The sequence below is a fragment of the Aythya ferina genome, assembly GCF_964211825.1.
Source record: "Aythya ferina genome assembly, chromosome: 4".
In the NCBI taxonomy this organism is placed as follows: Eukaryota; Metazoa; Chordata; class Aves; order Anseriformes; family Anatidae; genus Aythya; species Aythya ferina.
The window spans coordinates 51,137,209-51,163,776 of record NC_140300.1 but is presented as its reverse complement, the minus strand read 5'-3'; the positions used below and the strand labels follow the sequence as shown (position 1 = coordinate 51,163,776).

At 38.7% G+C, this 26,568-nt stretch overlaps 1 protein-coding gene across 5 annotated transcripts in view; it reads right to left on the bottom strand.

Moving 5' to 3' along the window:
* Positions 1-26,568, bottom strand: part of CLCN3 (chloride voltage-gated channel 3) — a 68,599-nt gene that overhangs the window by 22,211 nt on the left and 19,820 nt on the right. For 3 of the 5 annotated variants that reach the window (XM_084519133.1, XM_084519136.1, XM_084519134.1), the window contains exons 2-3: positions 25,400-25,575; positions 1,263-1,420 (exon numbers count right to left, since the gene is read on the bottom strand). In XM_084519133.1, coding sequence (XP_084375259.1) covers positions 1,263-1,420; positions 25,400-25,559 — 318 coding nt within the window. In that variant the 5' untranslated portion in view covers positions 25,560-25,575. Of the gene's footprint in view, positions 1-1,262; positions 1,421-12,292; positions 12,534-25,399; positions 25,576-26,568 lie in introns of those variants that run through there. The other 2 variants (XM_084519135.1, XM_084519137.1) reach the window with 1 other exon arrangement.

The window sequence follows — 26,568 nt, the reverse complement described above, 5'->3', positions numbered from 1 at the left end:
ATACTTTCTGCAACGTCTAGAATGTGCAAATGTGAAATTATTTCTATTATTTCTATTTCTCTCCTAAATCTTCCATGATTTACATTGAACTGGACATACTATATTTCTTTTAGTATATTACTAATAAGCTATTCCATATGACTCAGATTCATAAGCTTCTACTCCAACTATAAACATTTTTCTTTTATGTTTAAACCAAATACCACACCAAAAAAGAACAGAAAATAAAAATGAAAAACCTGGATAACTACCTGACCCTTCTAAACAACTATAAGCAATGATATCTAATGGTGCTATACGGAAAAAAAAAATCATTTTAGCATTATTTATTTTACTTTGTGCACGTAGTCAAAATTTGTCCTCAATGCGTTTTATTATGTAACTGTCTTAATTTTTTTTTCATACTGTAAAAAGAGGGTGAAAGCATGTACAACAAACAAGGTGCATGGGCAGGGGATGGGGAATAAATCAAGGAAGCACAACAGTAGGTAAGGAAATCTCCAAATCTGCTTTGTTTTTGAAGTCAATTAATGTAAGGATTCCAAAAGCTTGGCAATAAGGCTCCAAATTGTGTATTTCCTCCTAAAAGGCTACTAAACAGATCTATTACAAGACTGGTGGTAACTTATACAACAGCAATACAACCAGAGTTCATGAAAGAACCTGCAGCAGAGCACACTGATAAAGGCAAACAGGCTGAACTTTGAAGATCTTCCGATGAAATGAGTAAAGAGGAGGAGAAAATAAAGTATTGCGATGGAAGAGTGGAAAGGACATTTACTATGCTAACTGGGACTACTTTTTTGTTAAATAGATAGATGTTAATATTTTAGATACGAGAATTTCACTGTTCACAGTCAAAACAACCAGAGCACTGCACAGCAGTAGCAGACATGCACTTTTACCAGTACAGGTACCACCACAAGCACTACCATACTGCTACAAGTTCATCTACACTGGAACACAGTTTTAAATATACAACCATTGCAATAAAGGCAGTACTATAAAAATATCAAGGAGGCGTGACACACCTTTTCCCTCTCTGTTAAGTTCCTGCTTTCTTTTAAAGTTATAATACCGTTGCAGGACTGCACGTATCAATGACGCAGTGCTTTTTATAAACAGCATTAGAGTAGTTCTACCTGATGTAAATACTTACAAATTTACAAGTCTGCACGTATTTATATGTATAACTAGACCAGATCTCAACACCAACACCCAAGCCACAATAAATTCCAAGTACTGCTATTTATCTCATGTACCCGTCTATGCCTTTCTCTGTCTTTGCACTTCTCTCGAACCCAGTCAATGGTATGGAAGTCATCGTACGTTCCTACTCCAGGAATTGGTTCATCTAGAAGATCCAGTAAATGCGTTGAACTGTTGATGCTTCCTCCATTTGTCATTGTATAATGAGTTCCTGTGACAGAGAAAAGACAGAAATTAATAAATTCTGTAATAAACGAAGTAGTCTAATGATCATGACATTGCATATAACATTTCTGTGCAAGCAATTAAGACACTTCCCATAATATGTGTATGTTATGTCACTTAGGTCTCTTGACGTTGCATGTTAATTGTTTTTCTGTTGTTTATCTGTACGTTAAATTTGCACATCAGCAACTTCGTATGTCATGTTGGTTAAATATACATTAATGTACTAGTCAAATTACTGTTCCATTTTGTGTGCAGACTCCTGAGAAATTTCAACAGAACAAAGTGGGGGAAAAAATGAGTGTTTCTAACACATATTTAACTTGAAATTTGCTTCTCTTTATGAACTACTAGAGGAAAAAATGACTGCAAGAAAATAAAATCGGATAATATATGAAGTTCACAGGACCTCCATATGTTGCCCGTTATTTCTAAATATTTTAGTCTTTGTTTACTACTCTCCTGCATGTCTGAATCAGACCTAAAAAGTATTATCAACAAATAATAAATGCAGATAAAAAAAATGAAGCAAGTACTCAAGTCACAAAAAGTTAGAAAAACTGTAAAAAGAAAATGTCTTCTACCGATTTATCATGCCTAGCTAACTCCTTCACAGCCAGCTTACACAGCAGCACCCCCCAACAGTATTTCTTTCAGTAATCACAGTAAAAAGAGTGAGACGAATATGGAATGCAGGAAAGCTTTGTCTTTTTAAGCTTCAGCAATTCAAAAAAATGTCAGCAATTCAGCAATATTTTTTTTTGAGTTCCTGTGGTACGTTTGCAGACCCTAGGCAAAATTTCCTTCTGAATGGCTGCCTAAATATAGCACGACCACCATTCCCCCACGCCCTCAGTGCTTCTACAGCAGTAATTGCTATAAAGGGAACATTTATATTGAGGTTAATATAGACAATAATGATTTAAAGAGTGGTTACTCTCACTTGTTTGACTAAAAACAAAGCAATTTGGCCAACGGCACATGGTATACCACAATAACCTCTATTCTTAAAGATGCAGGCCCAATTTGGCCAACACTACTATCAGTTCAGGCAGGCCTAAGATTTTTATTTTTTGGAATTGTGGGTTCAGCTTCTTGGTGCTGTCAGCAGTTTACAATGTATAAAATAAATAAATAAAAGATCTTTTGCTTGAAAGGTCTTGTTTATGCCTCCTATGTAACACGATGCTTATTTGGACATTTTCTTGGTGGTTAATGACAAAACAAGAAAATTATAATAAAAAATGTATTAAGACCAAATGCAATCTGAAACTTTCAAGATACACAAAACTATTTGTTTTAGTACTCAGCACCCCTGCTTTGCTGTTTACATGCAGACAAGCTGAAAGGTCTACAAAAAAGATTAGTTTGTTAATTTACTTATTTGTTTCATATTTAAAGTGAAAGGGAAAAATGACTGAACAATGCCAACACCTTTCTCTCAAAGCTGCTGCTGGTCTCTCTTAAGACAGATGCTTCCATTAATAAAAGGCTAACAACAGAAACTTGGATCAGATTTGTAAGTGGAGGCAAATGTGAAAATCTTGATCTAGGATAAGGGATTCAACTCTCTTGCCATTTCCAACTCCGGTAACTAGAGAGGAAGTCTAACATACATGTCTGGCTAGCTGAAAGGACAAGGGCATCTACTGGATGAGACAGTAACCAAAAGCACCACTGCAGTCATTAGTTTATCTCTCCAAATGTAAAGGGGAAAAAAAAAAGACAAAATGAAAATGCTTTTTTTAATGCAACATTATCCTTCTTCACAAAGGGGATATAAATTACAATTCAGCCACAGCTTAATTATTCATCTCCTACAAGATTTTACTTAGATCAAGAAGCTTCCTGAACCTGAGTGATCACAATAGAACAAAAGCTTGCCTTTGCCCCACAGTGTGGCTTTATGCCCTGCTATATATGAACCAAAACCATTAAGCTATAAGGAGCACGCAGTTCTATGCCACATAAGGCAAAGGACAGTTGAGAGTTGGAAAAGCATCACAAACAGTAAGAGCTGATTTTAAGCATATATCATGAAGTGTTGAACTGGATTCTTTCCATGGAAACCATCAGGGATGGCACCACAAATACACCAGGCCCTGAGCAGAGCTTGGAGTAAACTAATGAAGAAGAGTCCTTGCCTGGGCACGGTAAATATCCCACTGGGATCATGTCAAGCTCCTACTTTGCCAGCATCTGCTAGGTCACAGGATGGGAAACGCATGGCACACCAAACACTGAAATATAAATGATTATTTATGATGGGGAGAGATACAGAACGAGATGTGAAGCTGAAGAGGTGATTTCCTTGAATGCAGAGCTGTCATGGATGCCTTATACAGACAATTAGCTGTTACATTATACCAGGAGAAACCACGTATATATACATATATATGTGTGTGATATATACCATATATATATATATACACACACGTGTACATATACCATATATATATATATATGGTATACCATATGGTATATATGGTATACCATTACACCTGAGAAACAGGCTGCAGTGAGCATGGTATAAAGGCCACCCTGAAGAGGACCAAGGAGAGGACAGCTGTGTAAGACGTGATGCTCAGCGTCTAAGATACAGTCTGACAGCAGTGGCATATGACATTCTCCAGCTAATATCATCTATAGTGCCTTGAACTATTCCAAAGCAGCATTTAGAGAAATAGACCTTTACCAGTACTTGACACTTTTCCAAGCTTTCACTTCCCAGTCTTCCATTCCTTCTCTAACACGCCACACCACGAGGTACTCCTCCCAGCCATGACAATGATGATTCTCATCAGCATAAACACATGCAAAGTCTCATCATGTCATGCCAGTTTCATCAAAGCGCTTTAATTTTCAATTCAACAGATTGTGTTAAAATCTTTGCCATTCATATGTATTTTTCAACATAACGCTCTAATCTCCAAGCAGGAAATTATTAATTATCACACCAAGCATACATGCGTAGCCTCTAGCTACAGAACACTTCCATTTTCTCTATGTACACACCTGAGCTATTCTGCAGCTGCAAAGCAAGTAGTCTTCTTTTTCTTATGTATGGCTTTGCCTTAAGGCTTTATTAGACTGGGAAGCAGATGGTAAAAAAGTGACAGCAGAACTTTTATTATCATAATTATTCCAAATTAACCCATGTTACCACAGAGAGGTAAAGTAAAAACACACTGGTCCTCTCAGAGGCTCCATATAACTCACAGGAAACCTTACGAAGCAAATTCAACACAATCCTTCTATACTTGGCAAAACTTTAGGACCCGAGGTAGCTGGCATCCCTTAATTAGCAAAGTTGTCCAATAGCATCTTCAACAATCTTGTATTCTCTACACGTAGCTAGCAAGCTGCTGCAATCACAGACTGCCTGCAGACAGTAAGCTTCCAGACAATAAAAGTAACATGTTTCTTCAGAGCAAGGAGATTGTCTTTTCTAGGTGATCCAACTGCTGCTGGCCTTGCCTGAGCTGTTTTCTACGAAGGTAACTGAATTTCGTTATCCTTCCACGCGTGTAATTCCAAGCCTTCAGCACAATCCTCTCTCAACAATCAGATCTGATAGTGCTGAAGTACTGCTTCAAGTGAAGTTGATTAAAACAGGGGGGAAGAAAAACATACGTAAAATATCGATTACTCAATTTAATCTTTACTTACAACATTAAACACAGAAACCATCTTTTTAACTGCCTGTACACTCCCAACAACCTCTGCATATTAATAACATCATGATGCTGAGCAGTGCTGCATACAGGCTACTGAAGGAATGTTTTGTAGCATCCTCACCTCCCCAAAAACAAACCACACCAAAAAAAAAATAAAAATAAAAACACACAACAAGCCATGGATATGAAATGTTGGGACTCAGTTGGATTCCGAGTTACCCATTCCAATAGTTTTAAGAAAGTATCATGCATTGTGCTGAAAGAAAAAAAATATTAGAAGAACTGTCATAAGCATTAAGGTTCACAGTAGAATGCTGCACCCTGGGAGGCCTGATCAGAATGAGGTACAGCAAAACCAAATAACAGTGCTGCACGGGCAAAAGCAGAATACAGGAAGCAGATTCCAATGGCATAAAAAAGCTCTCTGAAATTTTTTGGTTGGTTGGCTTTGGTGTTTTTTTGTTTGTTTTTAATTTTTGTTTGTTTATTTTTAAATGAGACTGAAAAAATATAATCCAAAATAGTTTGAGTGGACACTATGCCTTGATGGAGAAAGCAGTCCTTGCAGGACCTGATACATGCTTTTCTTAATTCCCTTCTGAGCATGTACCAATACTAAATGGCTGTTAGTTCGAAACACTGATCCGATTTCCAGCTGTATTTGGCTGGTCCCTCCTGATATAAGGCAGGAAACCAAGAAATTACTAAACTAATATTTTGCTAGAATCACTCAGGCTGTTTTATACATTACAGCTTCCTCCTTCCTTCTGTCCCCTTGAGGCAAGGAATACCTCTTCTTTTGTACTCTCTATGTATGCCTCACACAAGCAGTCTCCAATCTTGACTGACATTCAAACTATGATAAACATGACAAAAAGCTGACTTATATGTAGATTACAAAGCATTTGTAATGAGTGATCCTTCATCCTTTTGTCACTCGGTAGATTTTCAGGAGGTTTGAAAGCAACCCTGTGCAACACACAGCTGATGAAAAATCGTGGGGTATGATTGTTTGGTTGTTTGTAAGGATACCTGCTAAGTTTCTAGCTAATCCATTTAAAAAGATAACGTCAGCAAGGACTAATACCTTTAAAACATATGAGCAGATCACTACTGACTCAGTCACTATGGTACAGTTTGAAAATGTTCCAGCTAAAGCATTTTAAAACACTAACAAATCAAAACTTGAGTCGCTGACAGTCATATGCAGCTGCATTCGTCCAGTGAAGGAACCCAGGAGATTAAAAAGATCTTTAGGGTCCTCCTCTCCTGGTCCCTGGATATGAAGAACTGAAGAGCCCCTGGACCTGGCTTCTCACTTCCTGTCGGGGTTCTCTCCTTCAGGGAGGAAGGGGGCCTCGTTTCTACATGTTGGGATTTAAAATCCCATTGAAAGTACTCTTAAAATTGTTGAGTTCAAGAACTGAGGGTTCACGTGCTTCGCAGTTACATAAGTACGGTTTCACACAATAAATATGTTTTACAACGTATTTGATGCTCTCAGTTCCCACATAACTGTACAATGATCTTTCCTGAGTCCTTCCTTCTGTGCAATATTCCTACTTGTTGCATAAAAATAATAGGAACATCAGTATTTAAAACAAATACCGCATCCTGGGTAATCAAACAGTGCACAACAGATTTTCAGGAGGATCTACAGAGCATGATTATCTGCACAATTACCCAGTATCATGTACAGAACAAATCCACAAAGGTTTAGCTTATGAGAACAAGCAACAAAACTTGGACATGAACAGGCTCAAGAGGGTGTTTGGCGGAATAAACAAGACCAGAACTTTACGATGAAGTCTAAGACCACTTCTATATGCCATACAGCATATGATGCACATCACAACATACCCTGTCTCAGCATGCACCGGTTTAGTCTGTTTCATGAATGAAACATCTCTCAGGACATAACTACACAGTACGGCTGAGCTGTACTCAGTGCTCCCAAATATGAGATGTTGCTCTCCCCATTTCTCCATCCCACTCTTGGTCATACAAGCTCCCTTGGATCGGCTCTGTCACATCATCCATCTGCTCAGTAAACCAATCAAACATGCTAATCCAACTAAGCAGACAAAAGTAACAAAAAGAAAAAAAATTGACATTATACAGAGCCACGGTTAAGGTGACAGACGAGAAATAGTCAGTGCAAGAGGAGGATAGGGAGAGGGCAAGCAAGTTCACCCCCTTCCACAGCAACAAACTGTCAGACTAGTTACACTGAAATATATAAATGGGCCCTTGAGGTCTTGTTAAATTTTAATTATGTCTTTCTGCTGGAAACAATTCAGAACTTCTTCATCAATATTCATATCCAGCCAGTATACAGTAATACCTATTTCATAGAACTCAAAACCCCCAAAGACGTCTGTTTAAGAAACATATTGGAGTTGTGAATGCAATGGGTAAATGATGTCAATGGCAGAGCAAGCACAGCACCCATTTCTCCAAGCATTACATAGATTGTCAAGAAACACCTAACTGTTTCAGTACGAATGCACTAGCGTGCTGCTGCTCACACACCCCTTTTTCTAGACGATGCACAACTGAGCCGATTCTGCTCAGCTGCCATCCTTCTGGCTGACAGCAGCACAGCATATTTCATTTGGCTTACTCTAAGCAGCGTGGAAGGAGGAAAAAAGAAAACGCACCGCTGCAAGTGAAAATGGAGCTAATCAGTTTACAGCAAAGGCTGGAATAAGCCCTCCCCAACACAACCATCCAAACCTGCTGAGTGCTAAAATCAGCCAGGGCTGTATCTTTCCAGAGGCCAGACGCTAATCCACGGCTTTGCTTCACCCATGTGTCCTTGGGTATTAGGTGCCAAGGGGAATGGAGGCGGGGAAGCACCCAGCCCAGCGCACATGGTAAGGATCATTTACACTTGTAACAAAGAAGATTTCTATACACAAGGTATGTCTTAGTGCCTAAGCTTCTTTCTATAGCCATCTTCAGACCTCAAAGCACAACACTTTCCATAAAAGAAAGAAAGAAAAAACAAGACAAGAAACAGTTGGCAGTTTATTTGTCTGTAACCACTCAAAAAAAGCCATTAAGCACTATTGTCTTTTCCTGGCTAGAAATAAATTTTAAATTCCAGAATCAGAAGCACAGCACGCCACGCCAGAATGCACCATTCACTACTGCTGGTGATCAATGATTTTTAAAGTCTTTGTAATCAAGTAATACTTCTCCCTTTGTGCGCAGCTATGAATTCACAGCCTCTTTAGTTGGCTTTCTTAAAACTGCATCACATCATGAGGTTCACGAGCTACAAATTGCTCTCTGCATTACAACCAAATTCATACAAAATGACAAAACTATATATACAGCAACTGAAAAAAAAATCAGCTGCCAAATATATTAGGAAACTGGAAGACTCAGAACAAGATTGGAAGAATAGGGAAAACAATCAAAATGCTTGACAGAAGCACTGAGTAATAAATAATCCCTTCCCCTCCATTACTTCTGGCAAAAAAAATAAATAAAAATCAATCAATCTTGGTTAAAAAAAAAAGCCTTTAAAAAAATCAAGAGTTAAGTGAAAGCTGAATAGTAGCACATCAGAGTGAAAAGAAATACTTTTGAGAACCTGTATCCACTGCAAACATGCAGGAATCTGAGAAAAGGGCAAAGAACAGGTAAAATACTGTTCAATGCATATAGCACATTAAAAAATGCATAATTATCTTTGTCTTTTGACTTTAGGTGGAAGAATCAGTTCTTTCTGTTTTTGATGCAGGAGGAAGAAAAACATGTATTATTACAGATTCATTTTCTTGTCTTAAAGAACATGGAGAATGGTCTATACTATTTCTTTAGTTATGGCCCAAATAGTGGCTTCATATATGCAAGTGAAGAGTTCTGGGGGTCCTCAATCTATCAAATTTACAACTTAAAAATACAGACAGTGCAAGAAAGAAATGAGAAAAACAAAAAGGTAGAAGGAGATGTAAAGTTATGTAAAGCAAACTTTACAGAAGGAAGTAATCTAGCATCTAACAATGGCCAAGGCGATAGCCAGGACAATAGAACAGATAATCAGATTTCTAAACACTGCTGCTGCATGTACTTAACAACTAAGACAAGATGCAACAAAAAGAAAAATTCTGCTAATATGATTATCCCAAATCAGGCCACGTTCAGGCCCACGAAAGGCCTAATATTGATTTGCTCATTAGCTTTCTAATACCGCAGATACTAGCGCATCTCAAAGACTTCCCCACTGCTCAGAGCATGTTGTAAACAGTAGGATATTGTAACCACCTTCACGCAATCAATGGTGGGCAGCCTGTCAGTGCACAGCAAGTTACGTTTATACGGGTGGGTTAATGACCCCCAGCTTGTTGTAGCTCAGGTTTTACTACTGACAGCTTGACTGCCATATACGTATTGCTATTGCTTATGCTTCAAACTTTTAAAGAATGGCAAAATCATTGCTTATGGAGGGGGTAAAAAAAGGGGAGTGGAAATCAAAGAGTGTGAACATGTCTGTGAACAGCTGGAAGACAAATGAGATGCTGATAATTAGGAACTACCCCATGGGTCCAGCTGAAAAGAATGATGCAAAAATAAATCCAAGGGCAAATAAATGAGTAACACAAACAATTTATTTATACAATATATATTACAGTATGTGGCTTATTATATATAATAAATTCTTCTGAGAAAGTGTACATGTCAGTTACTTCTTATATATGCAGTCCTGAATCAGGACTTAAAAATACTTCCTAAGGAGAGAAGTAGTACTTTTAACTCTTTTTATTACCACAGAAAAGACTAGAAGTGAACTCTGTTCCTGCAGTTATATTTCAGTATACCTGGGAAGGTAAGGAGGTCTGGAATGATGTGTTTAGTACCTCATAAAGAGAAGTATCGGGACATAGGAAGTTAAAGGAAGGCCAGATAACAAAAACAGATACTACTGGACACTACTTGTTCCCCCCCCCCCAGTAAAATGACAAGTAGTAAATATATATTGTTCATCTTTTCGTATGTTAAGAATATATCCATTTGATGTTTCACAGCATATTCCCACTAAGAAAACTAAAATATCTTCCTAATGCAAGCCAATGGGTAAGATGTAATAATAATAAGTACAATACTTTGCATTTCATCTCATTCAACGTTAGTAAAGCCTGTTAATGAAACCTCAAAGACCCCTAATGTGTTAAACAGTCATTTCATCATTGCTGAGGTTCAGTCACTTCAGGCAAGCCACTGCAGTCAATTAGTACAACAAATGCTTTGCTGTTACAAAGCAGTTTTACAAGATGTGAACGTTACTGTGCAGGACAGAGCTGTCAGTATGTGAATAGCGAACAAAATTCCACAGGCCTTAACAACTAAGTTTCTTTTCTCAAAGTATCTTTATCTATTTTCTCCTAACTTGTTATTATAATGCTCTGAAATCTACATGAGGGAGAAACATCTTGGTAGTATCTTTGTCCAGATTTGTAGCTAACGTAACAAGTATAAAGAATTCACTTCAAGTTGCTGCCTTTGTTTGCATTTTAAGACTTATTTTGATAGCTAATGACAATAACAAGGATTACGGTGGTATTACAGATCAGCAGGAAATATACACAAACTTTAATGAAATCTGTGGCACAAGCTATGGTCTGAAGAAGCAATTTTCATATGAGTCATATGGCACTTGACTTAATTTGTCAAGATTTGCAGGAGATTATAGCAGCAATGAAAATTGCAGAGTTCTGTTTGGCTGTTTTAATCAGAGCTCACGGTAGCAAACTGAGTAAGCACTGGGTTTGAATAGCATTTCAGAATATTGGAAGCAACAGAATTCAATGAAGCAACTGCAAAACTCAACGAGTCACATCAGGGAGTTCTCCCGCTGGTGCCATGTGATGTCACCGAGACGCAAACACTCAGCCTAGCCCAACTGTTTTCATTGCACTGTTTGTAGACCGTATGCTCAAAAGCTGAACTCTAACGTGGCAGACACCATTTTGCGCTGCAGTTCTCTACTTTTTCTATTGAAAAATCAACTAAAATGTGCTGGTTTCCAGGCATATAATAAAACCGACCCGGTTTCAATGTCTAACTATAATCTGCAATGCTTCAAAGCGTAGTTAATAGGGATGTTTAGCAGGGATCTGCACTCACAGGTAATCAGCATGTACAGCCAACTCATTTTCACACCTACCTGAAAAAAGAAAGCAATCTAAAGAGATCTACTTCACACCTCGCAGATGCATTAGGAAAGCACCATCCTCAATTTCTCATAAGGGATTCTAAAATTTGACATAGAAAGCTATCCAGCTACCTGCTCTACAATTACGATCTGTGCAAAGAATACTGTGATCAAAAAGCAGTAGCACAAGGTTAAAAATTTCCTTGTCTTAAAATACCCTAAGCCACTTTAGAACTTGTTGACATACTTAACATATGCTGGTAAACGCCGTAAGAATCATAAAAAGACAACAATAACCTTCTGTGTAAAGCATTAAAAACAGATGAAGATGCCAATTGAAAACAAAAGAAAGTGTGACCTAATTTATGTAAATAAGTAAGAGATGACGAGGACAGACACAACAGATTAAAACAGAGAAAAAAAATCTTATGTAAACGATCCTTATTCTCAGCGTATCTCCTCTCTAATGCCATCACCAGCAGCCATAAATGTTGGTAAGCTTCTAATTTTAGATCAGCCGATTTAAACAAAACTGAAGTGAGCAATTACCGCGCTTACTGTTCTTAACCACCGAGCTGTAAGCACCTAACGCAGTGAAATGGGAGCCGTCCTCAGCATTCCGAGGCGCCGCTCGTTCCTTCCTACTCCAAGTTCCCTCGCTATTCTGAGCTCGCGCATCTTTTCAGCGGCCGTTCCGCTCTAAGTTCGGGCTGAGAAGCAAAGGGCAGGCTCCGAAGAGCCTTTTCCTGGCAACGCTGCCCTGCTGTCGACCTGCCCGCTCGCGAGCCGCGGCGCAGAGGGCACCGCTCCCCAAGGCTCCCCTCAGCCGTAGCTCCGGGGCCGCGCCGCCCTCCCGCGGCTCCCGCTCCCCCTCCCCGCCGTCCCCGGGGCAGGCAGGGGAGGCTGCGGGCCCCGCGGCAGGGCGACGGCTGTGGCGGTGCGGGCCCCCCGCAGCCCGGCCGCTCGGCCGGAGCCCGGCGGGGGCGCTGTGTCGGCGGGCGGGTGCCCGCGGCGGTACCTCGCTTGTGCAGCTCGCGGAGCGGAATGCCGTCTCCTCCCCCGTCGTAGGGCAGGTAGGGATCGGCAGGGGCGTCCATGGCCGCGGCGCCAGCAGCCGGGCCGCCGTTGCGGGGGGCGGCGGCCGCTGTCAGCCCAGGGCCGGGGCCGGGGCCGGGGCCGGGGCCATGCCGCGCCGGGACCCCCCGCAGAGCCGGAGCGGGACCGGAGCCGGAGCCGGACGCGGAGCCGGACGCGGCCGGGGCGCAGCAGCGGGCCCCGCCCCGCCCCGCGCCGTCACGGGGAGGCGCCGCCAGGGCCCGCCCCCGGCTGCGTCACGGGGCCGGGCACGGGCACGGGGCCGCCCGGGCGGGCGCTGAGGCGAGGCGGGGCCGGGCCGGCTGAGGCGGGCTCCAGGCGGCCTCCCGGGGACGTGCGGGAGCCCACGGCGCTGCTGCGGCCGCGGCTGTGCCAGCCTCTCCCCGTGCTCTGGGGTGATTGTTCTGAGGCTGTAGCAGCACAACAGCCATGTTCTACTGGAAAGCTCAGAGGGACGAGAAATGAGGGAAAAAATCAGTGTGGTAAACACAAGCCCATAGTGGGGCTTGCAGTGCACCACACAATGGCCGAACGCTCGCAGCCCCACAAGAAGCGAAGCACAGGCCCTGACGTGGCAGCAACCCCCAGCGCTAACCCAGCCCCCTAGGGGATACCCCGTAAAGCAGCTACTGACACAGCGTGGGCAAAACCCGAGCACGTCAGTAATGAGTAGCTGAAGACATAATGGCTAAACTCACTTTAAATGCACAAAAACAGCATTCAGTTTGCCCATGTATTTCCACGTCTATAAATATACTGCTTCCTGCTGCCTTGGTATTAAACGCAAATATTTAAGCTTTTGCTTTCAAAGGCACACGATGACACAAGAACTAGAATTACATTAGCGCTGATTGGTTGATAACAGAAGGGTTTTCTAAAATAATTTATTTTCAGTCTGAATACTGCTAAGAAAAAAATAATGGAAGGTTATTTTTGATGAAGCATGTGCACATGCAGATACACCGGCATGTGCAGCAGCAGTGCTTGCATTGAACCTGATGTTTCTGTAAACTGATACAGATACGAGGTATGTTTGCTGTACAACCTTGTACTGTTCCTATATGGCAATGTGTGATACAAGACTTGTTTCACGTGAGATCTTTTACACATAGATTGTGCAGGGAATGGTGCTCATCTGCAGCATCAAGGCCTTGCTTCATCTTCATGCACAGAGGACAGAAGGAAAGGGATTCATTTTGCTATGCTTGCCTTTTCACCTCTGTAATATGTCTGATAGCCGACTATGTTAGTTTTCAAATGCATTTGTTTCTTAAACAGTTCTCCAAATGGGTCCTTAAGGAAGTTGTTTGTTTTATGAGCCATTGTCAGTGTTACAAGCCACATACTGTAAGTGATCTTGCTGAACACAGAGTAGGATCAAGAAACTATATACTTACTTCACAGACCTGTAATATATCAAATCTTAAAAATATGGCTCCAGAACAAGTGTTGAGAATGTGCTGATATCTGGAGATTTGGAAATAGAAAAGTGTGAGAATAAATGAAGAAATGTGTGTGAACCCTGTAGCAAAATAAAGTTAAAAAAAAAAAAAAAAAAAAAAAAGCTATCTTGTCTCTAAGACAGAGGTAACCCTGGAGATAACTCAGTTATAAAATATTGGCATCTTCTGAGTTGGAGACATCTCCATTTGCTCATGTATACAAAGAACTGCTTTCTGAAGGGTGGCTTCCTACAATCACCTTTTCAACAAAAGCTACTCAATCCTCAAGTTCGTGAGCATCCATAAGTGACTTTCAGACCCTATATGCATTAATTTATTTTTGTACCTGGAAAAAAATAAAAAAGTAAAACCTAGAGGATTTAATATCCACCCAAAAATGAATACCTAAAACCCTTACAGAAGATGCATCTTAAACAATGAAAAGTCAGGAGAAAGACAGATGATGACTTTTGTGACTACGTATACACAATCACTGAAGTGCTATCCTACTTCCACTGGTATCACTGAAAAAAACACTCCTTGGCACCACAGAAGATGCCCAAATTTTTTACCATAAAACCACCTCTGAACTATAAATTATCCATAGGACTTTAGTTTAGAATGAAATGCAATAGAAACTCTTGCACATTCTCAATTCTATACTTTGAAAGAATCTCCTATTACATCTAAAGAAAAAGTCATTTGTGGCAAAAAGATTGCCAATTTTGGTAATCTGAAGAAAGAATTATTAGAGCATATTGTTAGTATTAGAGCAACTGTTAGCGCATTTATTATATGTTGATTACAGAAGACAACGCTATCAACCCAACTCCACACTGGAGAAAAATACGGAATAGAGGTTATAAAGAACTTGTATAACACAGACCGGAAGATCACCACTAATTTAAGATACTGTTACTGAAGGCCTTTGAACTGACAATAAAAGTTTGTTAGAGCAGAGAAATGGCTAACCTGGTAACCTAAGCCTGTTCACTGGACGAAGGCACATGCAAAGTTTCTACAGAAGTCTAAAATCCAGACCGTATTGGAACAGATAAAGGATGACTAGCTAGAGGACTTACCTGATAAAACCTTTGCTATGACAGAAAATAATGTAGTCTGCAATGTAAAACAGACGCAACTTCGTATTTGCTATATAAATCTTTAAAACCTATCTAATATTAAATTACCATAGCTCTTCCAAGGTCACCACTCGTAGACAGGCTGCCAAACACAGTTCTTTGTATCATCCTAAACAGAACAGTCATCTTCCCTTCTCAGTTACCAGCAGCTTGTGTTCTCATTGTTCAAAACCACTGCCACTGCATGTATTACCTTCCCTACATGCTGGTCTTGTTTATTTTAAGCAACAAAAAGAGAAAAAGACACTGCATGATAACCTGACCAATGTAAGACAGTCATTTTATTCATCTCTAAAAGTCTATACAATTTAATGTTTCCAAAGTATTCCTTTTCTAACTCATTTGAAGAAGTGTCTGCCTTTAACTGTCTGATAACTGTATATTCAAGATCACGTCAGTTATTTCTATTGTGAAGTCCCGCAAAATCCAAAATTGTAGCTAGTGAAATGGTGTCTGTAGTTAAGGAGGTATTTTGGGCATTATGGAGCACATAACATTATGAGCACTTGTAAAGTCTAAATTTTGTTTTACAATAGCTTTATTTTCAGTGACTGAGAAGCCCTTACAAGCAGCCAATTTAGGGCATAAAAAAGCTCATATGTAAACAGCAGGTTTATAGAGTAGCTTGCTTTCAAAGAGATTTCATCACAATAATTATACTCTAAGGCCTCAATCCCAGAAATCCTCCATGCCCAAATAGCTTCATGCATCTAAGTGTTCCCATTGTTCTCAACAGGCACGTACTGTTCTTAAACATCATTTAGATGCATCTATCTTTGCAGAAAAGGGCTTTAAGTCCGTTGTTCTGGAAATACCACAACGTATTTATGTGACACACCTTTAAAATATGCTGATGATGAAAAAAGTTACCTTAATCCTCCTCCATACCATATCTTTTTCCTTTTAGGATGAGGGAGAAGAAACACTATCTGAATATATTAGAATAAGTTAGAGGTTAGACAAATCAGGATAACCAAGGGAAAAGTGTTTTGAGGTGACAGAACAAAGCCAATGAAATGTAGGGGAGCATCACAAAGGTATGCCAGCCCCCTTAGCCAAGGCTGAAGAGATGACCTTAATTCTGAAGCATTATTCTACCATATCAAATTAAGAAGTAAGCTGAGTTTAAGTAATACAGCTGAACACCTTACTACATACAAGCCAAATATTTTCTCAATTCCCTCAATTACTTGGCTTATTCTGATCACTGACCATGTAATTTCATTGCACCAGGTAATGAAAACAAAAATCAGGTCTTTTATGAAATTCCAAATGTAAGACTGACAATGCTGAATGATCTCAAATAACAAGAGATGACAAAAACATGTCAGATAATTACAAATGTTACTGTGGCCAATACAAAAGATATTTTAGTGACTCTTCACAGTCATTTCCTTTCCTATTATTCAAAATGAAAGCTTCTCCCTCAGCAGAGCTAAGACAGTGTTCTCTTAAAAACGCAACGTAAGAGAGCTCTCTCCCAAAACAGCTACCATCTCCATTTTGAAAGGACTTGAACCCACGTGCCCTCCATTGATGGCTACATATGAAAGCATCCACGTACAACAGGGTATGCAAACAACACACAAAATCTCTCAAAACCTACCCTTTCCCATTCCTGTCATTTCCATTCCTTTTCCTTCCCACTTTATTCTCCTGCCTTTTTTCTAATTTCCTTTTCCTTTCATTTATCCTTTTCTCAATCCACATGGCTAAACTAAGCCCAGACTTAATCATTCCACCACCTTGCCTTCTTTTGCTTCCTCTGTCTCAGTTTACTAGCCTTGCAGCCCTTTCAGTCTGACTTGGTTCTTTCTGTACAAAATCATGCAACTTTCTCATCTGGGTCACACAGCAGGGCCAGCAAAAGGAAAACTAAAGACAATGCAAGAAAGACAAACACACTCCTCCCAGTTCCATCACACAGTCTAGGATGAAATAACTTAAAGGTGCCATCATAGGAGAGAAAGAAAAAAAAGACATAGAACTCGTAAATACCATTAGATTAGACACAGTAAAAATGACTTTTTTTTTTTTTGAAATCTTAACATTACAGAGACCCGAACTTCCTTCACTCATTAGCATTACATAAAATCATGTGCTTGATCACAACAGTGTTGGCAAAAGGCTTTCCCAGCTTTGTATCAAGCCACAGACAGAGGACTCCGTTAAACTGTTTCCATTGCCACCTCATCAAAAGCCTCAATGAGGCAGACTATAACATGGAAAATTTAAGACAAAATATATCGCAAAAGCATACAAATTTATAACATATGCTGCTGAGTACTTAAAGGCAGATGGGGCTTAAACAAAATGGGAAGAAAGCCCAGAAGAATGTGCTTAACAGTAATACACTCTGAGTTTTATTATATTTGCATTTTCTTATAAAGGAAAAAAAAATAGTTTGTTTTCCTAATTACAGATGTTTCCCCCCCCCCCCAATCATTTGTTTCCCACAAATCTGTTACTTAATTTTGCTCACAATCATTTCATCCAGCAGAGAACACTTGATTCCACGATCTTGCCTAATAAGCTTGCTTCTTCATTGGCCAACCACAGGTTCTTGAATTATGCTTTTACAGTGTTGTATAACTTCCAGTGGTGCTTTTACTCACTGGCCAGACAAGGAAGGTAATTGAAGTCAAACCCAACTAGCAAACAATGCAGTAGAACAGGTCACAGAGCCGCAAACACATTGTGTAATGAATTCTGAGACTGACTTCCCCCTTAGGATAGCTGAACCTTCACTGCACGTCAGTGAAATATGAGTGAAGGCTCCCCATCGCCAGGCAAAGGTTAAGGGCAGAAGAAGAAATAGAAAGAGAAAATAATGAAAACATGGTACAATGTTAATATATAAGACCAAAAATAAAATATAAAAAAATAAGCCTTTGGTCCCTAAAGACTACTTTGACCACTTAGCCTGAAAAAAAAAATGAAGACTATTTCCTTCAGGTTTCTTTTCACTTTTTTTTCTTTTTTTTTTTTTTTCCTTGGGGTTGTCCACCACTCTGTTCTTGACCTACATCCCATTGATAATGGAAGAAAACCCTTAAAATCAACAGACTAGTTGTTATACTAGAGTTATCAGCCAGGAGAAGTGCTTCCCCCCCCCCTTTTTTTTTTTTTTTTTTTTTTAAATCTTGATCAGCTTTACACTCCCCTTAAAATACGTATTTTTACTGTACTAATCAGACAAGGAGGATTGTGAAAGAAAAGCAGGCTATCTTCTGCATGCATGAGATCACCTTGCTTTCTCTTATTCTCTAAGAGCCTCTTCACTACTTCCTACCTTTTTTTTTTTTTTTTTTTTAAAGAAACATGTTTTAGCTATTAGATTGCCCTTTTCCTGCTTTAGGATTGTTTAATTTTGTCCAGCATTTCTGATCTGCTGTTCAAGTTGTATGTGCAAGGGATAAAAATCCTAACACCAACAGGTACACGCCTCTCTAGACATGCCATCTATATTAAGCTTACTCCTTAGCTTCAAGGATATTAAATCTTCTCCATACATAAACTGCATGAACACAGATGCCGTGTCATCAGCAATTTTGTTAATACATAATACTGCACTATGCCAGGCATGTTTGAATTCTGTGGAACTGTGAGCTCAATACTCAGTAGTGGTCAGAATTAAAATTGAAGACTTGCTACTCTGTTTCCGTGACATGCTTATCTTCCCAGTACTGTGCAAAGATCTCATCCCTCCCTTAAATTACAGATACTAGAAAAAGCTCAGAAGGAGGCAGTAAAAATGATCCAAAGCATGGGACAGTTGCAAGGTCCAATTAAGTAAACCAGAAATACTTAACCTGGAAAAGGAGCAACTGATAAGCAAAGGAAATAAGTAGCAATGGAAATCAATATTTATTATTTAACAATCTGTTCTAATAAAAGAGCTCTTAGAGTTACTATTTTAGAGGATCAAGTGCACTACAAAGAAAAGGCAAGGACAAAGTTTTGCTCAGCAGCATACATTGTGTAGAGGTATAGCAAAACATAAGCTGCAAGTGATTTGATATCTCATACTGGTGATTAATACACCACTCACTGATTTGCTGTAATCAAATCATTACTCTGATGCAGTTCTTTTGCTGGGAGACTTGGGATTTTAATCGACAATTCTTTCCTCTCTACCCCCTTAAAAGGGGTCACCGCCACCTTTCACAGTGACAGCACTATGCCATCCATCTCCATGCTAATCCCAGTCAGTTTCTATGTGCATATAGTCAATGAACAATATCAGAGCACCTGCATTTGGCGAGACAGTCAAGTCATCCCAGTTTCAGGTCACTCTGTCCTAGTTTCATATCAAACCTTTTTGTATCAACAGCAGTCTCACTTCAATAAGCTTGATAACACCTCCCTACAAACCCAATGTCTCAGCAGAAAGACTTTCCACAGCTGCAACTATCAAGAAAGAGAAGAGCTTAAGCATTTAGGCTTTACACGGGCGAGTGATGAAGTAGTTGCTGCATCAGTCCATGCAAACACATTGGCGAGTGTTAACCTAGGCAAGACTCTGGCAGTTACACATGTTCTCGGTAGTATTTATACCTGAATTTTGGTTCAAAATAAAAATAATAATAAAAAAAAAAAGGTAATGCTTCTTCAAATAAAATGCAACTAAGCTGTTGCAGCTTGCCAAAGAATGGTGAGGGTGCTAAACAACTTCTTCATTAAGGAAGTCTGTGGAAGACAAGATCCACTGATAAGAACTAAAAACCTGGAAGCCACCACTAGGTTTAGAAAGGCTCTCAGCCATATACAGAACTGCTAGCACAACATCTGAATTAGAGAAAAGCACCAGCATGGTAAACAGGTAAGATAAAAAAGACATTTCAAACACCTGCAATTCACTCATCCAACAACTAAGAAAAAGAAAAAAAAAAAAAAAAAAAAAAAAAAAAAAAAACACATTTTTTTCCCTTAACCCAAGAGCCTTCCAGACAACTTCTCTATTACTGTTTTCTGCCAATGATCTTGAAATCCTGGAAAGAAGAACCTTATTAATTAGATAGTTATCTATGCAAATATAGTGCATAGCAACTATGTTCCAGATAGATTAGCAAAATCAACTGAATTCATTACAAGTGGAGAAAAGATAAAAGAAAACATGGTTCTATATTGGCAGATACCTTGTTTTCAGGCACATTAGTACTATGGAGCACAGGCAGAATGTCTGCAGCTCTAACAACAGTTAAAGAGGAAAAAAAGTAGTCTGTGAGCAGTAACTGACAGTTCAACAACGTCACATAAACTAGCTGTGCTTTATGCTTGCCCTTGTGATCAGGACAAGTTATCTCATGCTTCCTTTTGTTCAGAATCATTCAAGGCTAAATATATTCCTTACCTAAAAAGACCATCAAGGCCTTCAATGGAAATACTTCTAAGCTGTATATAACTTATTTTCCAAGTTAGTAAAGGCATGTCAAACCATTCAGCCCAGTTTTGTACCACACATATAGAAAAAAACACGCTGAAAGTACGACATGACTTTCAAGACCCTTTCTCACATCATCAGTGGATAACAGGAAGATTCTGTTAATGAAACTTTCCTGCACAAATAATGAAACAGGAACTTAAGTTCATGCAGGAAAAGTTCCTTTCCTTTATATATTTGTATTCTTTATTTTCTTTTTCACTGTGAAAGCCAAGTAGAAAAAAGCACACAGGAGAGGACATTCATGTATTGGAGAAGATAGTATTTTAATTCTTCTTGAACAATTAACCTCTTATGTGATCGGAATTTGTTATAAAGAACCACCTGCAATTGCTAAAAATTACCTTCTGTTCCTCAAATAATGCTGTATTAGTTGACTGTGCCATATTTTTTAAAGTTACCATTTAGTGCCCCTTCAGGGCACGAAAAATGTACTGCTTTGGTCTTTCATCATACTTTAGACAAACATCTCCAACCCATAGGTACGGCCAGTTTAGGATAATCACGATATTCTGCACCATTACCTGCTGGCCTGTTCTTTTTTTCAGTGGCACTGCTGTTGCTGCAAGTAGGTACTGATGGCTATAGCAGCAGCTTTTGAATTTCCAGTTTGCAGGTTGTCATATTAAGGTTAACTATTGCCAATTTGACGTTAACACCATATGCCAGACTGTAAACTGTCTCCACACAAAGTCACAACATAAGCAACTAAGCTCCTTCTTCAACTGAAGCAAGAAGCACTGTAGCTATTGAAAAGAATGCCAGGGCTCAGACTCCCACAGACAGATCAAAGTACCTAGAGATGTAAACACCAGTGAGATCATTTGTTTGCAAACCATTTTTAACTGCAAATACGGTTTAATCATCTGATTTCAGTCAGAGCCTTGAAAAAATTGCAGTCTGACATTACAAAAAATCCACCTTGCTGCTGAACTTACCTTATAATTAAATATAAATTGATGCAGTCCTCTCTTACATCATATAAATAAACATCAGTTCTGAATAAAATCATGGGGACGTCTCAGTTTCACCTTACTAGTTGTTGAAACCAAAGTCATAAAAGGAGAAAAAATAAAAAAAGAACTGACACACTTATTAAAAAAATCAGGCCCAGCCACTGGACAAGGATTGGGTGTCTCAGATTTCAGAGAAAGGCAAAGCAAGCGTATGCTAAGAGAAAAACCATCAGTTAGACATTTAGTCTTCTCATTCATTTACTAGTTAAAATAGTCATCTGGTCATACATCTCCGTTCATTTCACTTCTGTTTAGAAGGATTCCCTCTGCCTCCCCATTAAAATAATAGAAGACAGTGTACTACTCCAGTGTAACTTTAAAAAAAAAAAAAAACAAAACAAAACAAAACAAAACAAAACACTGAGTACTGTAGATCTCCTCCTATAATATTCAAAAGAGGAATTAATAGTTTTTCTGGCTTAAGTATTAAAGAACTGATAGCTTCTTAATGGCAAGTATGAAGTGTTTAAATCGACCTAACAAGAAGCTACCAAAGAGTCTAAAAGTAAAACACACAGATCATCATGGCAATGATCTGCATTTTCTTTCATTAAAAAATAAAAGGACTGCATACATGGAAATACACAGCACATATTAGCATTGGTAAGATTCCCTCCCAATAAGAAGTCAGGTATTTCTACTACCAGTATAACATCACCATATTTCTCATTAAACAGCAGTTTAATGAGGTAAAACATTAACTTGACTGCTACCGAGATAATCATTTTGCTGAGCAATAAAAGCAAGTTCTGATCAAAGCTGACAGGCAGTATCCCTTCTAGCCAAGGCTATGGTGTAAGTCATCCAAGCCTCCATGTGCATATCAACTCAACACGTTAAAATGCACTACACTCAAACAACACGTTTCATGATGCCTACGTGTTTGCCATAATGCTGCCGCTAAGTCTGAAATTTATGCAAAGGTACCAGCCACTGGAGAACATAACAATCTTATGATTAATTATGCATGTAATTATGATAAATGATTACTATACATACCGACATGTACAGTAATACTATATATAGACAACTTCTGTATTCTTCTCAGATGAAACAGTGAAAAATAGATATCATGCACACTTTCAGATGATGTTAGAAGAAATAGGATTGTTGTAAATCATTAATGGTCAATCTCCCACACGGAACCACAAAAAAACATTCAAATTGCAGATGAGAGGCGACGCTAAATGAAAGGCACATCTCCAATCAACTAAATAGTAAAAGTACCTACAATGTCTAGGTGTTAAGCCTTTCAGAAGGCTGATTCCAGTTCATGTTCTCTTGTTTTGGCCCACATAACAGACAGGAATTTCCCACATGAAACAAGTAGGCTGTGTCATTAATGTTATTCCCCAATATCGACCCGTTTCCACATGCTTTCAACAGAAGGCATATTCACCATTGAGTAATAGCCTCAATGGCTTTGTAAGGCTCAGTTAAGTACTTAAGTATGACTGGTAACGTGAATGGCAGTACTGTGCAGGCTTGAGAGAACCACTGTCCTGACAGCTAAATGACCTACCAAGGCTACTGAAACGAGCAGACTTACTCTGTTAATTTACTGTCCTCTGAATGGGGGACAACAACGATGACGACTGTTTGCGAATTCCATGTTAGCTTTTCCTCTGCATGTTATATGTGCAGTTTATGGTTCAATTATCATTAGATGAAAAAGAATTTCTTAATCCATTACTTCCCCTCATTGCACAGATTTGATTTTAAAAAAATGTATCATTTTGTATTCTATTACATAAACGGAAAATTTATGATGAACACTATTGCCTACAGTAACTTCTCTGGATTGGATAAATTCAGATCTGTGCTTCAAGCTCATCTGTATTCTAGGTTTACTTTTTGTAGCAACGCAGCTATCAATTTAATTACATTTCTTCCACAATCATTTTAGGTGCAGATATATTATATTGCCACTTTCTACACCTTGTGAAGAAACCAAGTTCACAAATTCTTCCATATGTCTAAATATGGTTCAACAAGCTAAAGTACAGTACTAGACCTAATGTCTAGTAATGTGCTTACCTGTACTTACAATCAACAGAATGAGTGCATCACCATGTTAATAAAGAGAAAATTACAGGACAAGAGTATTTAAAAAGATAATAATAATAATACAATTGCTGCTAATTCAGTAACAGAACAATAAAAAAAAAAAAAAAAAAAAGGGCACGTGGAGGCCATCAAGAAAGTGCTTGTTTGGTCTTCTCAATGAGATTTGCTGAATTAAACACACACAAAAGAACCACCTCACATACATAAAAACCTAAAGAATGACTAACACAAATACTCACTTCCTGCCTTTATTTAGAACTTTTTGGGGAGGTATATTCTTACCACCTTGAAAAGAAAATTGACAACAGATTCTGTCTAAGACATGTATTATGATTTGCTCTATTTTCCATGCATAAATCATCATTCATTTCGATAAAGTCATAGTGTTTATTACTACTGCAACCTCTTACTGAGGTGATTGGAGTTGTGGCAAGCAGACATGCCATTAGCAAAAATTTCAGGCTGGGGGTGCGGGAACAACAACATATGTGTTTCAATGCATGTTCTACCACTTCACCATCACCATGCAATAGGAACTACTGGCATGTGCAACAATTAGCATTGCTTTTGGCAGTACAAACAAAACCACCTCACTTGTCTAGCTAAATTTATGGATATAATTTCACAGCAAGCAAGAGGCAGAATACTGGCTAAAACTATTTATTTTACTGCAAACTGCATTTCTCATTAAAGCTTGAAGTGATGGAGAGGATTTATATAAACAATAACCACAGTAGCTTCAGACTTTTAATATAGGTTACAAGTATTGTGTTAGACAAGCAAGGCTTTTTTTTTTTTTTTTTTAATAAAGCCAGATATTCAGAAATATAGTGCCCATGAAAAACAATTGTTCATTTAATTTCCTAACTACCAAGTACTGGACTTCCTAATGCTGATGTTCTCTAAGTAATTCTGCAGAAACAATTTTTATGTACATTGAGGGTATCTGGGCTTTTAATACCTGTATCAGCATACAAGCTGAATAACTGAATAACAAGACATGTCTGATGATATGAAAGGAAGACACATGGGAAGGATGCTTATAACAATACGACAACTATCCATTATAATGGCACCATCTGAGTGCTAAGTGTGGCAAAGGGGAAAGTGCATGAAGGAAGTGCATGGCAGGAAGACAACTGAATGTTAACGGGAGAGGAAAGGGTGATAAAAAAAAAAAAAAAGAGACTGAGTTCAATTTTACACAAAACAAGAGGAAATGACAAGAGTATATATTTAACAAAGTTTACTATGTTAATTAGAAATTACTTCCTTTCCTTCCTTTCTGTTCTGCTCTTTGACCATTGTTAAGACAACATTAAAGCTTTCACTCCATTAACTACTTCATTTATGAAGAAAATGGAGGGAGAGCTTCCCAGTTCTTCTTTCTTTGTACTACTCGTATGTTTTTTCCAGTGCTCTTCTCTTTGCAACTTTTCACCTAGTCAAAAATTCAAGTCTCGACATTTTGCACTGCTCCTAACATCACCCCTGCTTGTCAGGTTTTACAGATTTGAAGCCAAATCTAACAGAAAACAGATTTTTTCTCTAGAGGTAACAATTATAGAAGACTGTTGATTTCTGCACAAAGGGAACATTGAAGACCATAAGACTTCAGAAATCCTAATACAGCTAAGAAAAAACAGCTGTAGAATAATCATCTTTCCCTTACTTGACAGCAAGTTTGTCATTTGACAGAAGTTACTGTCTGCCTCATATGAGAAGTTATCCCATACAATGCAACTGTGAGGCAAGCACACAGGAAAATTCTCAACTAGTTTCAATTCTAAAGCATCCTTTTGGAGGACAGAACAGTTAAAGGGAAATTTTAAGTTGTTATGAAAAAGGACTGGTTTTGTTTATTTAAAAAACTAAAACCATACACAACCCATAGAAATTTTAAAGATAAATTTAACTTACCAATTGATGCATCACCATCCAAGAGATTGTCATCTTCAGACGTCTGAAAGTCCATAATTACACCTGCTCCATCTAAAAGCTCCTCATCGCTGCTTGCACTAGTTATACTGTTGTAACTGTTTCGATAGTAGCCTCTATGAAACAGCTGCTCAGACTCCATTTAGCTGCTTTATAACCTGCATAAAGAAAATGAATTATATTTGAAAACACAAACAATTGATAAGTTTACATGAAACATAAAACAGTATTAAGATCACAGTACTAAAAGTTAAAAAAACATAGCAGTAATACAGAATATTATACAGAACATTTTACACAAGTCCTATGATATTTAATTGGATGATGCTTCGTCATGCTCTTTCTTGGGATCTCCTTGTTTTAATGATATCATCATAAAAGTATTTTACTTTCAGTAAATGTGGTTGGAATGCACATACCCAGTACATATAAATGGGCACTGCACCATGGAGCTGGTACAAAATCCAGTCAATTTTTAGATTAAAAAGTGAGAATCATTAGTCATAGTATTTTTGAAATACATCTGTTTCACTCTGAAATTGTAGTCCCTTGAACACAATTGTTCATATTCTTTTGCAGAGAAAAGCAAAAATATTCAAGTGGAAAACCATTCAGAATCTTCTGTCTATGTAAAGCTTTCAAAACCCATACATATATACCTTTGTACGTAATTGGGAAAAGGCAGCAGATGGTTTTGCACATTTGGTAGCAAGTTCTGCAGAAGACTGAACACACCGGGACTTTCACAGACCAAGACATATTCCTCCTTTGCCTTGCAAAGTGAAAACCCATAGCAATTACTTCATGATCAGGGTGGGACAAAGGGGTATGCTGTGACCACACGCTGATTCCATGCTCTTATCTTGGAAGACAAGGCTTTCCCTTCACCAATTTCTACACTAAGTCGGATTTGCAACAGTAATGGGGAGGTATGAATGAGGTTCAATCTTTATCCCATAGCTTCCTGAGCACACTATTTTCACTCAGTTGGATGCTTGAAAAGCATCTATTTCAATCACCCCACCTAATTAAGAGCTATTAGGCTCCTGCCTTTCCAAAAATCTGAACATTTTCTAGTATTGTTTTCCCAAAAAAGATATAATTGGCAGGGGAGTTTATAATTAAGACCATTTTGGCAATGACCGTATCAT